The sequence below is a fragment of the Quercus robur genome, chromosome 11 (assembly GCF_932294415.1).
Source record: "Quercus robur chromosome 11, dhQueRobu3.1, whole genome shotgun sequence".
Classification (NCBI taxonomy): Eukaryota; Viridiplantae; Streptophyta; class Magnoliopsida; order Fagales; family Fagaceae; genus Quercus; species Quercus robur.
In genome coordinates, this window is record NC_065544.1 from 2882022 (window position 1) to 2898530 (window position 16509).

Consider the following 16509-nt stretch of genomic DNA (forward strand, 5'->3'; position numbering starts at 1 on the left):
AATGAAAAATCAATCTAAAAGAAGCATGAAACCTGATGATGAGTTTGTGTTTGAAGGTCAAGAATGTCTGTCACATGTGAACCTATTTGTGCATACCTCATTAAAGGTGTTTAATGCATGTTTGTGGTATCTTGACAGTGGGTGTTCTCGCCATATGACAGGGGATAAGTCACTGTTTAAGTCACTCAAAGAAAAGGTTGGTGACTATGTGACCTTTGGGGATGGAAGCCATGCTCAAGTCCTAGGCAAAGGAACCATTGAGATACCCGGTTTGCCTCTGTTGAAAGATGTGCTGTTCATAAAAGGGCTGAAGGCAAATTTGCTGAGCATCACTCAAATTTGTGATGACGATTTCCTGGTACAATTCTCTAAGAAAGGATGTTTGATCATCAATGAAGAGGGGATTCAGGTTTTGGAAGGAAATCGGACTACGGATAATTGTTATGGAATAGTTCCCACGGCACCAATATCGTGTAGAAGTGCTCGGGTGGATATGTTGGAGCTGTGGCATCACAGATTTGGGCATGCCAACTTCAAACAAGTAGCAAAAGTCTCCAAACTTGAAGCAGTCGAGGGACTTCCTAAGTTTGGAAAAGTGAAGAAGACCATTTGTGGTGCATGTCAAATGGGGAAGCAAACTAAGGCAAGTCATCACAAGGTAAATGTGATAGCCACCTCTCGGTGTTTGGAGTTACTTCATGTTGATCTGATGGGGCCCACCAGAACTGAAAGCCTAGGGGGAAAAAGATACATTATGGTCATTGTGGACGACTACTCAAGATACACTTGGGTTGAATTCCTTAGAGAAAAATCAGAATCTTGCCTTAAAACTAACTAAATCTCCACATTTCAGACCCAAATATCTTTTATACTTTCCATGAATAAAGCAAACTAACTAAGTCGATGCAGTTTCTTTTTAGATTACCAAACACTGGCACATAAATCTTTTATCTTTTACAAAGCAAACTTTTATACTTTTATACTGGCTCAGCTTTGTTTGGTCACCCTTATAGTATAGTGTAGTACTATATTATAGTATAGGTCTTCATCATCATCATTACATCAAAAATCAAAATGACCTATAAACCCTTAAAACAATACAAAGCATAACTCATAGGTTTAATATTATGCGTTAAAGTAATACATAAATTACAATTATATACTACCCAATGTCAACAAAACAAAAAGGTTTATACAAAGAGGATTAGTAGTATAATATAGTACTACACTATAGTATAGTATAGTATAGTACTATAGTATAGTATAGTTCTTTATTATCATCATTATATTAAAAATCAAAATGACCTATAAACACTTGGGACAATACAAAACATTACCCGTTTAATTGAGTAGGTTTAATATTATGTGTTGAAGTAATATATAAAATTATATATTACCAAATGTCAACCAAACAAAAAGGTTTATACAAAGATGCTTAGTTGTATAGTATAGTTTTTCATCATTATCATTATATTGAAAATCAAAATAACCTATAAACACTTGAGACAATACAAACCTTAAATTAAGAAATCAAAATTTATGACACATAGCGCAAAATTAAGAAATAAAACTCTTTAAGAATAAATAATTTATGACACATAGCGCAAAATTGGAATTCTAATTTGAAATTCTAATTTGATTTTCTCTCAATTTCACATATTATTATATATATAGATATATAGATTAGCTTGTAACCCCATATGCATGGATATATTTAAAATATATACATTAAGATGCATAGTATAATTCTTACATATATAAATTAAATATTATTGATAGGCATGGATAGTTATTCTTATTGATAATCATTTTTATAATTTAAATATTATTGATAGTCATTCTCACATGGTGAGATATTGGACTTCAATTGTAGAATCTAATTGGATTTTATCTAAATTTTACCTATAAATATATATATATATATATATATATATATATATATTCATCCCAAGATTATTATAAATTATTAAAAATATAACCATTAGACAACAAAATGGATGGTAAACCAAAATTCATGAATTTATATCGAAATGATGGGCTATAAAACACCCATGTTCAAATAATCCCTTGAAGGATTGGAAAAAAAAAAAAAAAGAACAAAATAAAAAGCCTTTTGCCTAATTTGATAAAAAATCTCAAACACAATTTCCATTGCTCCTTGAACTCAAAAGGACACCATCAAAGCCAGCCCAATGCTTCGGCATTTTATTAATCCATAAGCTTTTATTTACTCTTCAACAGCAAGAGGAACTGAATTGGCCTGAAAGGTTACACCAATAAAAAAGTATCAATAAAAATAAGAGCGAATATCTAATGATCTTACAAGCACATGTGTATAGTTGTTACACAAAGCTAATTAAGATCTAAGAAAGAAATATTCAAGCACAAGCAAAAGGGTATCGGGCAATATAAGCTAGCTTACCAGCTTACGATACATGAGGGCATAAAACATTTCAAGGTAGCGACGCTTCTCTGTGTTATTAGAAACACGCTTCCAAAAGCCATAAACTCCAGTCAAGGTTAGTAGCCTCTCGGAGTAAATCTGCCATGTATACCTGTTGAATTGCAAAGAATAATTAAAAAACCAAAATACAAATAGTATATAGCAATCTAGAATGTCAATAGGAAGTAAAATGCTAAAGGTGCTAAAAATTTTACTATATAAGGTTTATAACACGACAATAGATTTGATTAGAGAATTTCAGAACATAATAAACATCAGTTTGTAAAAGCTTTGTAATAAAATTTGCAGTGTTCTTTTGCTTTGTACTTACTTCTCTTCAATGCGCTTTAGGCCTCCGTAAGAGATTTTGTCCCAATGACTAGGGTCTACCTTACACTTTTCAAAGAAATCAACAAGGAGCTGAGACACTAGATCACCTTGATAGGGGTCAATATGGAAGCCTGATTTACCATTCACAATAATCTCAGCTGGACCACCATTACAAGTAGCAAATGTTGGCAATCCACAAGTCATGGCCTCAACAACTGTCAAGCCAAAAGCTTCATATACAGCAGGCTGCACAAAGGCTCCCTTTGTATCAGCAATGTAACGATAGAGTTCACCGTTCCTGACTCGGTTCATTTGGGAAGAAATCCATCTGAACTGTCCATTCAAATTATAGGTCTCAATAAGACCATACATTTTCTTCATCTCAGCTTGCTCTTCTAAGTCCTTAGACTCCTTTCTACGATCCCCAGCAACAACAACAAGGTTAACCAACTCCCTAAGACGTTTATTCTTGCCATACCACTCAACAAGTCCGGTTATGTTCTTCACACGATCTAGCCTTGCCATTGTAAAGATTATAGGCTTGTTCCGGTCTTTCAATACGCATCTGTATAAAGTAAACAAAGAATACGTGAAACAAGAATTAATGTGATTCAATTTGACAACCTACATCCATAGTGAAAAGCTTTTATATTGAAATGTACATGTTACAAATGTAACGTTTATATAATAGCTAATCCTAATTTAACATTAGAGTTACTTTACTTCACACAGGTAATTGAGCCTACTGTTTAGATATCCTGGGCTATAACAACTCTTCACAATAGATATAAGAAATTGCAAAAAGAGAGAGAGGCTCACAAGTGTTCTTTGTTCTCCACAGATGAGAAAAGAAGCTCTTCAATTTCAGGGTGGAAGGATGTCAACCTTCGTTTCTCCTCAGTATAGGGGAAGTAGATGTCAGTATCTGCTCCAGGAGACACAATGTTGAACCTAGGATCGAAGGAATCTATCCCATGAACCACGCGGTAGAGTCCAGGCATGGTAAAAGCAGAGTGACTCTCATACTGTCCAAGGGTGTCCTTGCTGAAACCATGCATTAAATAATGGTAAGTACATTTTTCAATAAGGATTGATGCATAATAAGAGAATAGTGTGATTAAATGATTCACCTTCCAGCAATCTCTTGGAAAGTGCTGGTGATAATGAAATCAGTTTGATTCATTGCTATAAGATCAGCAGAAAATTGGCAAGAAAAGTTATACTTGTCAAATTTCTTCCAATTTACGTCAGAATCGGGGTACTTTGTCTTCTCAAGGGCATGTGCTATGGTGCACTGTAGAAGATAGCATGTTATTGTTATGTTGCAATAATAGCTTATAGCTATGGTAAGAATCACTAGAGACAACTATGGATGTGTTTAAACCAAGTAAAATCTCATGACAAACCTGTGGAACCCCAAATTTACTTGCTAACAAAGTGGCAACAATGTTTCCATCACTGTAGTTTCCAACGATCAGATCTGGCTTCCCTTTGAACTCTATAGAAAGTTCATTTGCAACATCCTAATAACAGGAAAATTAATTTATTCAATCTTAGAATCAAGTGGGAGCTAGCTCAGGCTACATGAAGTAGCATAACAATTAATATCTTAAGTTTACCTCAGCATAAGTCTCAAGATAGGGCCACACTTCAAATCTGGAGATCCATTTACGGACAATTCCCTTCTCTGATCGGAATGGAACTCGAAGAATAAATGAATGTTCGGTCCCATACACCTTTTCAAGACGCTCACCACATGTGGTTCCTACTGCATCAGGTAGAAGTCTTGTGACCTGGGTACAACAAATTAATAAGGAAATTATTTAAGCATCACATTATTATAAGTTTAACACAGTAAATAACATTAACTAACACAAGAAGTTATGAAATGTGTTGTATATGTCAGTACGTAGCATTGTTGTACATATTATTTGAAGTTCATGCAAAAAAAGCATCAGCTAGCAGAGCTTACAATGAGGATACGAGGGATGATATCCAAGCCTTGATGCTTGATACGAAGAAGCATCTCACTCTCCAAGGCCCGAACTTGATCCAAGATATAAACAACCTAGATGTGAAACCAAATAGTCCAATCCCAAGTTAGATAAATTGACAAAACACAGCCAATTTGAAGTTAAACATATATGACAAATTAGGCTTGTCATGTTCACTAACCTGGCCACCAGTGTCAGGGTATCCCAAGACATTATCCTGGGCAAAATAGCCATGGGGAGACATGATTACAACATTAAAAACCATAGGAATTCTCCCAAGGAATGTCTCAAGGGTTCTTGGTTCAGGAGCTTCAAGGAGATCCAAAAGAAGATGAATCATTTCTGAAACTCGTTCAGCATTATTACCCCACCCTCTCTCCAAACCAATCTCCTGGAGCTTGTGCTCAAACTCTGAATATGGAGTTTCAGGTGCAATGGCAGATAGGTAATCCACTGCCTTCCTCAGAACAGTCTGGAGAGCATCTAGGCTCTTGATTCTCTCATTCAGCATCATAGCCTGCAAAACAACACCATATATTACAATTAGAATCATCAAGTTCACTGCAACTATTGTAACTAATGTACAACCCTACGCACATATATGGTAAAATTAAAAACAATCACAACATATATGAGTAAAAATTATACTTAGTGTAAGAGATACAATTTGCACATTTTTTAAATCATATATTTTTAAAATATGTAAATGTTTCTCATATATATATATATATATATATAAATATGTGTGTATATATATAATTTAGAATCTAATTGGATTCAGACTTTTTGGTTTTTGCACCAAATAATTTACTAACCACAAAAATTACAAAATTAGTTAGGATAGTGGCGTAAAATTGAACTCCAATTGAAATCTAATTGGATTTGTACTCTTCAATTTTTGTATCCAATAATTGACTTGACATAAAAATTTTAAAAAAATTAAATAGGATACGTGACACAAATGAGCGACAATTATAATTTACACTCTTCAATTTTTGTATCCAATGATTGACTTGAAATAAAAAAAATTTTAAAAATTAAATAGAATATGTGATGCAAATGAGCAACAATTATAATTTATATACTCTTCAATTTTTGTATCCAATAATTGACTTGACATAAAAATTAAAAAAAAAATTAAATAGGATAAGTGACACAAATGAGCAACAATTATTATAATTTAGATTTCAATTCGAGTCAAATTTTGTACCACATGTCATGTCTACGTCCATATAAGTTCTTTTAATTTTTATGACAATTGAGTTAATTCAATACAAAATATGAGATGTCTAATAAAAAATTCAATTCTATTGAAAGATTTTGCTTTTTAATGTCATTTTTTTGTCTCATTAAAAATAATTCAAATTTATTAACTTCAAATATGTGTATATGATGTGTGTGTGTATTGTTTTTTTAATTGTACCCATATAATTGGGAGTGTTTTGTTTTTAATTGTTTTTTAAGGAATTTTTTTAATGATTTATGTGTGTTTTTTTCAGTCTTTTTAATTGAAACCGTGCATTTTGTGTCGTTACGATTTGTGAGTTTTTTGTCTTTTATCTTTCATCTAGTTATCAATATATTATGTATGTGTGTCGTATGACAAGCAAACACTTCACTAAAAAATATACGTTACGTATTTTTTGTTACAATATATTCAACAAACAGTTGATTATCAAAAAATATATATATTCAACAAACAGTTAATTCTATTATCAATTATGCAATAAAATTTAACAAATTGTGTGTTTTAATTGTATACTATAAAGGCAAACTATACTCAATAAAAAAAAAATCTCAAATAGTAAATCGTACCACAAGACTAATGCAACTTAGAGGGAGTTTGGATTCGAATTATAAGTGATTACGTTTGCGTTTTTTGACTTTTTTTCTATTGTTTTTTTGGTTCCAGCCGCACTATTTGATCAAGGATGCACTATTTACGAACCCACAAATTTCACTTTTCAGTCATTTTTTTTAAAAATAAATTCCACAATATTATTTATATATTTAAAAATTATTTTACTATATTATTTGCAGTTTTTAGTTAAGTTCTATCCCAACAGACTCTTATTACAGCCATATCACTTCTAACTATTATTTTTTAAAAAAATAAATAAATAAAAAGAAGCAGAAGAAGCAGAGGAAACGGGAAGCTTCCACTACCTTCTTATTAATTTATCCACAGAAAATTTATGACAAAACTGTGTCTTCACATGTTGGACCATTTCAAGTTTGACTTGACAGATTCGGTTTTAATTGTCATATTTAAAATAATTTTGTTAACAGTGTCCTAAAAGTATAAAGTAAAATGTAAAATTGTAATAAATTATCCAAATAATTAAAAATAAGCATATAAATTTTACATTTAAGTTTCTTAGCCTTTTGATAATAGAATTTTAATTATAGAAATATTTAAAATTTTGAAAACTTAGAGACAGTTGTTTTAATAACATTGTTCATATTTTTTGATAACATTATTTAAACACATGTAATAAACAACCATTTGTTAATTGAGATAGGCTTGAAATAAAAGTAGACACACGTTTATCAAAAAGAAAAGTTTGACACAACACCACACAAAAAAAAGTATATGCATCTGGGACGATTATTATACCTTGCCGTTGTACTCATGGAGTCTGAGAAAGTCAAGAAGAGGCTGCATCTTCTCTTTTTCATGTACAAAACTTGTAGAAAGGTGTCGATTGAGGAATTCCAAGCCATTCCCGATGTACTTTGAAAGAGTTGGGGGTGTTGAAAACTCAGAGAATGGTTCAAAATCCAACTCAAAGATTCCATCTCCACCACTGCAAATACAGTAATTTATTGGAAGCAATATATTAAAAAAAAAAAAGAACACAACGCAGCAAACAAAGTAAGAAATCTAGAAATTGACTACAATTACCTTGACCCAACAACTTCTTCCTTGTACTGCAAATACTGAGATGGAGTTATTGTCTGAACCTTAGGTCCACTCTGACTCATTGCCACACTCACATATTCCCAGACACCTGGCCTGGGACGAATAGCAAGTGCGATTGAATCAGCCAATACTAACGCTTCCTATATAAGAAAAACCGCACAAAAAAAGATGGTCAGAATTCAAAAACATATTCCAGAAAAGCCGAAAGGTTCGAACTTTGACCATAGTAATTGTGATTTTCAGTGGCCAACAGGAACTTTTTCAGTGTTATTTAAAAAATATAAATTATACAATTTAATATAAAAAAAATTCATATATTCACAACAATAATAATAAAAAAATACATAAATATATTAAGTTTATAATTATTTTTTACAAATTTTCATATTATAAAATCGTTACATAATAGTTTTATTATCAATATTACAAGTTATATATGTCTCTTTCAATATAAATAATCAAAAAGTTATTCATCCACTAATTGTAGAACAAATTATAAAGTAAAATTTAATTTTATTGACATTAAAAAAAAAAAAAAAAATTGAAGTCCAAATTTTGTTTGAAGGCTAGGCAAATAAAAAATTTTAAATTATTATTATATATATAAATTAAAAAAAAAAATTTCAGGTCAGGGTGGTACCGACCACCCTGGCCTTGGCGCCGCCCTGGTGATTTCTTACCTGGGTGCATTTCAAAACACCAGAGAATCCAGCATAAGTCCCATTCGAAAGTCCTTCAAACTCTTCCACAAGTTGTTTGGTCTTGTAGATTCCTTTAGGCTTGCCTCCAAGCCTATAACATCCAAAAATCCCAGGTCAGAATCACACCATTCAGAAGTGAGATTTTGTATATATGGAAGGTACTTATCAGATCTAACCGCATCATACCTTGAAAGGAAGCCTAGCAATTCCTCTCGGTGAGCACTGATGGTTCCATTGATCAATTCCATGGCTTCTGTGTGTAATAAACCTTTAAGCATCAACAAGAAAATAAGAATATAGATTAAATCTGAAGAAGTAGCCCTGAGAAAATAGTAAAGAGAAAGAAAAAAAGACTGATAAACAATCAGAATGGTCTGCAAAGAGATAGAGAAAAACCAGAGAACTCACTAGAGAAAACAGAGTTTTAGAGAAGAAACGAGACACAATGAGTGAGTTGGCCTTGCTTGAGTGAGTTTATATAGAAAATATATGGAGTGATGTCCAAGCAAAACCTAAACGCGAGCTCAGAATGGAGAGAATCAATAAAGATGGAAAACAAAATCTTTGCCATTTTCATGCATGCGGTAACGTAACAATAGATTTAGTCCAATACTAATGACAAGTTTGGTTGAGCCCAATGGGCTTTTTTTATTCATACCCTTTCTCCTTATCTTATTCACGTGGGTATTTGAATTTCTCTATATTAATTGCATTATGTCTTCTATACAATTTGCCACAATTTTTCCTAACTTGCCATAATTGATGAATAAATAACCACATTCATATTAACCACCATTTTTTCTCCATCTCTAACAATCGATCACATAAAAGTTATGGTAAAAGTTGTGTTTTTAGATTTTCTTTTAACTTTTTTTTTAGAAAGATTTTCTTTTAACTAAAATATGTATAACTTGTGTTATTTTAAGAAATATTTTATCAAATTCTTTTTTGAAATAGCCAAGGTCTTAAAAAGCATCTTGGATCAATCTATGATTTATAATTTATAACATATATATATATATATATATATATAATTGAAAAACATTTGAAATTCGGTTGACATCATAATATTTTGCGTTATAAGTTTTTGAAATCTTCTTCTCAAAAAAAAAAAAAAAGTTCTGGAATCTCATAATTTTACACCTCATTATTCTAATAGATATATAGAGAGAAATAGAATGTCATAAAAATGGATATTAAATAAGATCCTAATCAAAATATAAGCATTAATGAGTATCTTTTTTTTTTTTTTTTTACCATAGGATCTATTTAAATCCAATAGTTAAACCCTCCATTATAATTTTGACATAATTAAAGGAGCAATGTTACAGACACAAATTATTTTACAACATTTTTACAAATTGCTGAGGTGGTTTTAGCATTTTCCAAATGGAAGACACAAACTATTTTATAACATTTTTACAAACTGTAGGTGACTTTAGCATTTTCCAAATAATATTGTAAGTAAAAATGTGATATTAGTGATAGACTCATATTAAAACTAGTAAGAATTTGTCACATCAATAGTTTGTAAAAATGTTGTAAAATAGTTTGTATCTATAGCATTACTCTAATTAAAAAAAATATATTAATAACTATCATAATTATCAAATTTCATATCTAGATAATTAATTAATACCATAATTATCAATTTTCATATTTAAACAAAAAATAATAATAACTATGAATAATTATCATAATTATTATATTTTATATTTAACTAAAGAAAAAGAAGATGAAAAAAAAATCATATTTTATTAAACTTTATTGTGCATTGCTTGTGAAAGAGTATTCAAGGAGTGGGTGTGGAAGAGTATTCAAGGATTGATAGAAAAGCTCTAAAAAAAACTCATGTAAAAAACTGGGAGAGAGATCATTATCAAATCAATAATGCACGCAATCCCTCGTGCACTACAGGTGTCTTCAATAGTTTGTAAAAATGTTGTAAAATAGTTTGTCACATCAATAGTTTGTAAAAATGTTGTAAAATAGTTTGTATCTATAGCATTACTCTAATTACAAAAAATATATTAATAACTATCATAATTATCAAATTTCATATCTAGATAATTAATTAATACCATAATTATCAATTTTCATATTTAAACAAAAAATAATAATAACTATGAATAATTATCATAATTATTATATTTTATATTTAACTAAAGAAAAAGAAGATGAAAAAAAATCATATTTTATTAAACTTTATTGTGCATTGCTTGTGAAAGAGTATTCAAGGAGTGGGTGTGGAAGAGTATTCAAGGATTGATAGAAAAGCTCTAAAAAAAACTCATGTAAAAAACTGGGAGAGAGATCATTATCAAATCAATAATGCACGCAATCCCTCGTGCACTACAGGTGTCTTCAATAGTTTGTAAAAATGTTGTAAAATAGTTTGTCACATCAATAGTTTGTATCTATAGCATTACTCTAATTAAAAAAAATATATTAATAACTATCATAATTATCAAATTTCATATCTAGATAATTAATTAATACCATAATTATCAATTTTCATATTTAAACAAAAAATAATAATAACTATGAATAATTATCATAATTATTATATTTTATATTTAACTAAAGAAAAAGAAGATGAAAAAAAATCATATTTTATTAAACTTTATTGTGCATTGCTTGTGAAAGAGTATTCAAGGAGTGGGTGTGGAAGAGTATTCAAGGATTGATAGAAAAGCTCTAAAAAAACCTCATGTAAAAAACTGGGAGAGAGATCATTATCAAATCAATAATGCACGCAATTTCTTGTGCACTACAGGCGTCTTCAATAGTTTGTAAAAATGTTGTAAAATAGTTTGTCACATCAATAGTTTGTAAAAATGTTGTAAAATAGTTTGTATTTATAGCATTACTCTAATTAAAAAAAAATATATTAATAACTATCATAATTATCAAATTTCATATCTAGATAATTAATTAATACCATAATTATCAATTTTCATATTTAAACAAAAAATAATAATAACTATGAATAATTATCATAATTATTATATTTTATATTTAACTAAAGAAAAAGAAGATGAAAAAAAATCATATTTTATTAAACTTTATTGTGCATTGCTTGTGAAAGAGTATTCAAGGAGTGGGTGTGGAAGAGTATTCAAGGATTGATAGAAAAGCTCTAAAAAAAACTCATGTAAAAAACTGAGAGAGAGATCATTATCAAATCAATAATGCACGCAATCCCTCGTGCACTACAGGTGTCTTCAAACTACCTGTCCCTCTATGTGGGGAACTGAATTCATTGGCAAGCACGTTTTGGTGGGGGTAGACATTGGATAAGATGGGAGAGGTTGTATCAATTTAAATCACAGGTAGGACTGTGCTTTTCTTATTTAGGGGCTTACAACCTCGCACTCCTAATTAAGTAAAAGATGGAAACTCACGTAGGTTCATCATCAGTCACTAGTGTATAAAGTTTTGAAAATGTGTTTGTGTTAGAATCATTTTTCTCATTTCACTCTTTTGTGTATGTTTTTTTCTAAAAAAAAAATGTTTTTAAAAATGTTAAAAACACAAATTATTTTATAAATTTTTTTATAAATTGCTAATATAGTGAGTAATTATTGATAAGTAAAAAAATGATATTAGTTGTGGATTTTAAAAAAGGACCAATAAAAATTTTTCATACTAATCATTTCTAAAAATGTTGTAAAATCATTTAAAAGAGTTTTGAAAGCTAACTCTCCAAACAATTCTTTTCATGAAGGCAAAGGTGGGGCACAAGTCTTAAATTCTTATGCCTAGAGAAGTATACATGAGACTACAAGGATAATCCAACGTACGGCAGCAATAGTAGGTGGAGGATGGTATGCGATTACAGTCAAATCATGAATGGGATAGGTGGTTACCCACTCCTACCACCTAGAAGGTGGAAAGCTATTTGGAGAAATGCAACATTCAAACAAACTTAAAATGTTTTTCTTGGAGGATTGCAAATGAATACTGTTTACAAAGTCAATATCTTTCATGTTAAGTTTTAGTCTTGGCCCATTCCACGACATTTTCATCCAATCAAATATAATTCTTGGTGTATTTCATTTGATGTAAAATGGGTTAAATTATGTGTAAATGGAAGAAGCTAGCTCAAACAAAGATCAATACTCCTTCAAGCGAGAACCTCCCTCAAGTGGAGACCAAGGCTTAATCGAGCAAGAAACCAAATGCCTACTATGTTTTGAACTCTGTTTTCAACAAACTTGTAACTCTACTTAAAAATCTATTTACCACAACTTTAGCATGATTTTACCGACCTTAGAAAGGTAGGACATTTGCACCAATCTCTTGTGCTCCCATGAGAGATCTATACCTATTTAATTAATTGCCATACTTTTGATCAAAGCTTGAAACCACAAATATTTCATACGAGTGTAGATCAAAACTTCAAGGAGACACCTCGGAGTAGGTCAAGGTTCAGATTCTTTGATACAAACTGGTCATTCATAAAGGGATTCATGTACAAGAAATTCAGAATTTTAAAGCTATTGTCGGTCGCAAACAGTGAGTTATCTACTGAGTCGTAAAGTCTAGGTAATAAATTAAAGATTTTTTTTCTTGATTGTAAAATCATTCACATCTAGTGGGTTACTTTGTTTAAGACTCGTTACCTCGATAATGGTTTTTCCCTTGGAGAAGTTCTCCATCAATTTTTAATTTCGTCACCCCTAGTTAGTAAAAATGCAGTAGGCATACATGCATCTCAAACTAAAATAAATAAATAAATAAATAAATAAAAAATAAAAAATATAACAACAACAACAACTTTCATCTCCTATTTTGATTCCAACTGTACGAAACTAAATGCGTTTTTTTTTTTTTAATCTAAAAGTTTAATAGCCATTTGTTACGTTAGATATAAAACACGGCTTGCTAAATACGCTGGTTTCAAAAAATCAAAAACGTGGTTAAGTGAATTATGAATCCTTATGGCATGTTTATCAAAGAAAAAGGAATATTTATGGTGTCAAACACTGAACAAGAGGTAAGCCCATGGTTTTAAAATCGGAATGGTTAAAGAACCAAAAAAAGATCTGGTTTCCAATTTTTTTTTTTTTTGGTTTTCCTTGTTTTTTGTCGGACCGGTTACATGTTCTGCTCCCGGTTTAGCCTGTCGAACCGGCCAGTCCAGTCCTTTTTTTTAAACAGTGAGTAAATTATTAAAAATAAAATCTCATTAACACATAGTCATAGTTTAATCATTAATGTATATTTTACTTTATTAAAAATAAATGTTTGTGGGGTGTGGGGAGTAAGGGACGGGGTTTAAGTTTCCAAGAGGGAGTTTTACATACATATACACTTAGATTAGGTTAGAGTAGAATTTCTACCTTGTAAAAAAATAAAATAAAATAAAAAAATGCTATGATGCAAAAATTATTATATTTGTCTTAAAAAAAAGTATATGGTATATATTTTTATATTTTTGTTATGTATTTTTTAAAAACCAAACGTATTATATTCGTTCTATATATGTACTATTTTTTACCGTTTCCATATTTTTATGTCGAATTTTTGAAACATTCTTTTTTAAAATATGTCAAAATAATACCTGTTATCAAACACATACCGTATTTTACTAACTATGCAGTCATCATATCATATTATAATTGTCTTTTGCATTTATTCTGTTTATTGTTTTGCTTTTAGATTTGGTGAGTTGCTATTTTCGTGCTTTATATCATTAAAATTGTGATCACATAATTGAGTTAATTGACGATTAATTAACAATTCCAAAGGAAGGTTGTCATGGATAAAGGTGCCAAAGACGTAAACTATTTTCTCTCCAAGTTTGGGTTCTCTTCACGCACTTGAACAAGCATGACTAAAGACAAGTCTTTAATTTCTTCCATTGTTTCAATTTTTTCATATATCAAGCAAAAAATGGTAAAAATGATTTGTATTTTGTAGCTAAAGAATAAGAGAGTGTGAGTCAAGAAACAGAGAGAAAACTTAATTATGAAGGTTGTAATAAATAATCACTTCATAATTTGTATACCATAGCAAGCTTCATCCCAAATGTTCTGAAGTAATAAAAAAGTTGAAAAAAAAAAAAAAAAAAAAAAGTCCTTAAGGAAAAGGCCAAATAAAATTCAAGGGCCAAATAGGTAGAGAATGTAGTGTAGTCTCTTTGTAGAGAAAGCCAAAAGACAAGCAACACTCTCTGCAACAGTAGCAACAACTCATAAACAAAATGCTATCGTCACTAAAATAGTTAAAGAAAGAGTTGCCCAACTGGTTGATCCCGCGATTAATAGTACGGATCATAAGCAGGCGGTGGTGGCGACCGTTGTGGTGGTGGCACCATTGGTCCATGATAATCATAATAAGCAGCTGGTGATCGTGGCGGCGGCCTCTCGTACATACCTACTCGATACCGATACTCTTGATACCTATATGGTTCTCTTACAGGCGGTTTCATCGTGTACCACACCATCATCAAAACAAGAATCAGAATCAGAATCAGAACCATCACCATCGTAATGGATATCCTGTTGAACAAGAGGTGTGAAAATTAGAAAGTAGGGAAAAAAAAAATAAAAGAGGAATATATTAGATATCCTTTTGCATCTTGCAACTATTAATTAATTTTCGACCAGTGGTCTGTTGATCACAGATGTGTGTCGCTTTTCCGGTTTTTTTAATGAATTACTTTACTTTCGTACTAAAAGAGAGGGTAATAAGATTGCTCATAGTCTAACTAAGTATGTTTTACGTATCTTAGAATACATTGTGTGAATGGAGATTGTTCCACCACAATTTTTTTTTGAATTTTAGGCTAATCTAGCTGATTTTTCCTTAATAAAAGTTTGGATGTCTTTTTTCTCAAAAAAAAAAAATATATATATATATATATATGTATATGTATGAGTTTTACAAAATATAACTAAATTAAAGAGTGGTGAATAGAGCAATAACAAATTGTGTGAGTCGAAAAATACCGGACCAAGAACGCAGTTGGCTTCTATTGAAAAGAACTTCAAGAACACTCAAAACCCCAAGCAGAGATTGATCAGTGGAAAGAGAAAATAGTTTGGTAGAAGACAGAAGGAATCAATAGGGGAAAATGCTTTGAGTTAAGGCCTTGAAAATTGAATATACAGAGATATGCAAGATTTATTCTCGAAATGAAAATGATTTTTGAAACCCAAATGGAAACTATTTCCATTAATAAGCAAAGCCAGTAATTCTGGGGAAGATCACAGAATAGGTAGGAATCAAAGATTTTTGTGGAGTATATGCAAAGTTCTTCCTTGTACGTATGTGTTCCTATTTTATGTATTAATTGTTTAGTAAATTGTGGGATTCAGATCCTCTAAATTTCCTAGAGTATTCTACCCATAGATTTTCTTAAATTCTAACTACTCATTAATGATTTAATGGTCTTGATTCTGCTATGTCTGCATTCCATTAACAATATTCTTAAAATAATAAAAGTTATGCTAACAATAATCTATTTTAGGAAAGTTTTGATACCACTTTTATGGGAAATGAAAAAAATTGTCAAAATATTAGTTACTTTTTTTTCATTTCCCATAAAAACTTTCTTTAAATGGATTATTAATGAGTGTCCTTAGGGCACTCATTAGTATTTCCCATAATAAAATAATGTTGCAAATAAAACATTTAAGATTATTGTTAGTGAGATGCTGACATGGCAAAATCTAAACCATTAAATCATTAAAGAATAATTAGATTTAAGAAAATTTATTTGGTAGAGTACCTTAGAAAATCTAGAGAATTTGAATTCTAAGTTGTGCACACGGGGCTCTAATATTTTTCATGAGGATTTGGAGTATAGATTATTGGGTCTTAATTATTAACATACCAAATAGTAGCACATCATTCTTATTTAGAATTGTCTTTAATGCGAGACCCGTAATAGGCGGATGTTTGCAAAGAGTTCTATTTACTGTTTGGTGAAATTATAAAATAAATGTGAGAAATTATGAATGAGTGACATTAGGATGCTACTTAACCTCTATAAATTTTTTTTTTTTTTTTACAATTACATAATATTTACAAATTAATATGTTGTCAATACCCAAAAAAAAAAAAAAAACAAGTAAATCTTCACTAGAGGTTAGTGTGGAATTGTTGAGG

General features: G+C 30.5%; 1 protein-coding gene across 1 annotated transcript; it reads right to left on the reverse strand.

Annotated features, from left to right (window-relative positions):
• Window positions 1-1994: 1994 nt before the first annotated feature.
• Window positions 1995-8931, reverse strand: LOC126705374 (sucrose synthase-like). The gene is made up of 14 exons (XM_050404351.1): window positions 8800-8931; window positions 8578-8659; window positions 8371-8482; window positions 7673-7830; window positions 7385-7574; window positions 4949-5284; window positions 4746-4841; window positions 4393-4566; window positions 4180-4296; window positions 3904-4067; window positions 3593-3817; window positions 2775-3338; window positions 2423-2555; window positions 1995-2260 (listed from the first exon to the last, which is right to left on the reverse strand). The coding sequence occupies exons 2-14, from the start codon at window positions 8637-8639 to the stop codon at window positions 2228-2230; spliced, it is 2364 nt and encodes a 787-aa protein (XP_050260308.1). The 5' UTR covers window positions 8640-8659; window positions 8800-8931; the 3' UTR covers window positions 1995-2227.
• Window positions 8932-16509: the final 7578 nt, after the last annotated feature.

Coding starts and splice junctions, on each gene's coding strand:
- LOC126705374 (XM_050404351.1), bottom strand. CDS start 8,639: ATGGAATTGATCAATGGAACCATCAGTGCTCACCGAGAGGAATTGCTA. Junction 5,285..7,384: donor TCCATGAGTACAACGGCAAG/GTATAATAATCG, acceptor GTTGTTTTGCAG/GCTATGATGCTGAATGAGAG. Junction 3,339..3,592: donor GTGGAGAACAAAGAACACTT/GTGAGCCTCTCT, acceptor TACTTTATACAG/ATGCGTATTGAAAGACCGGA.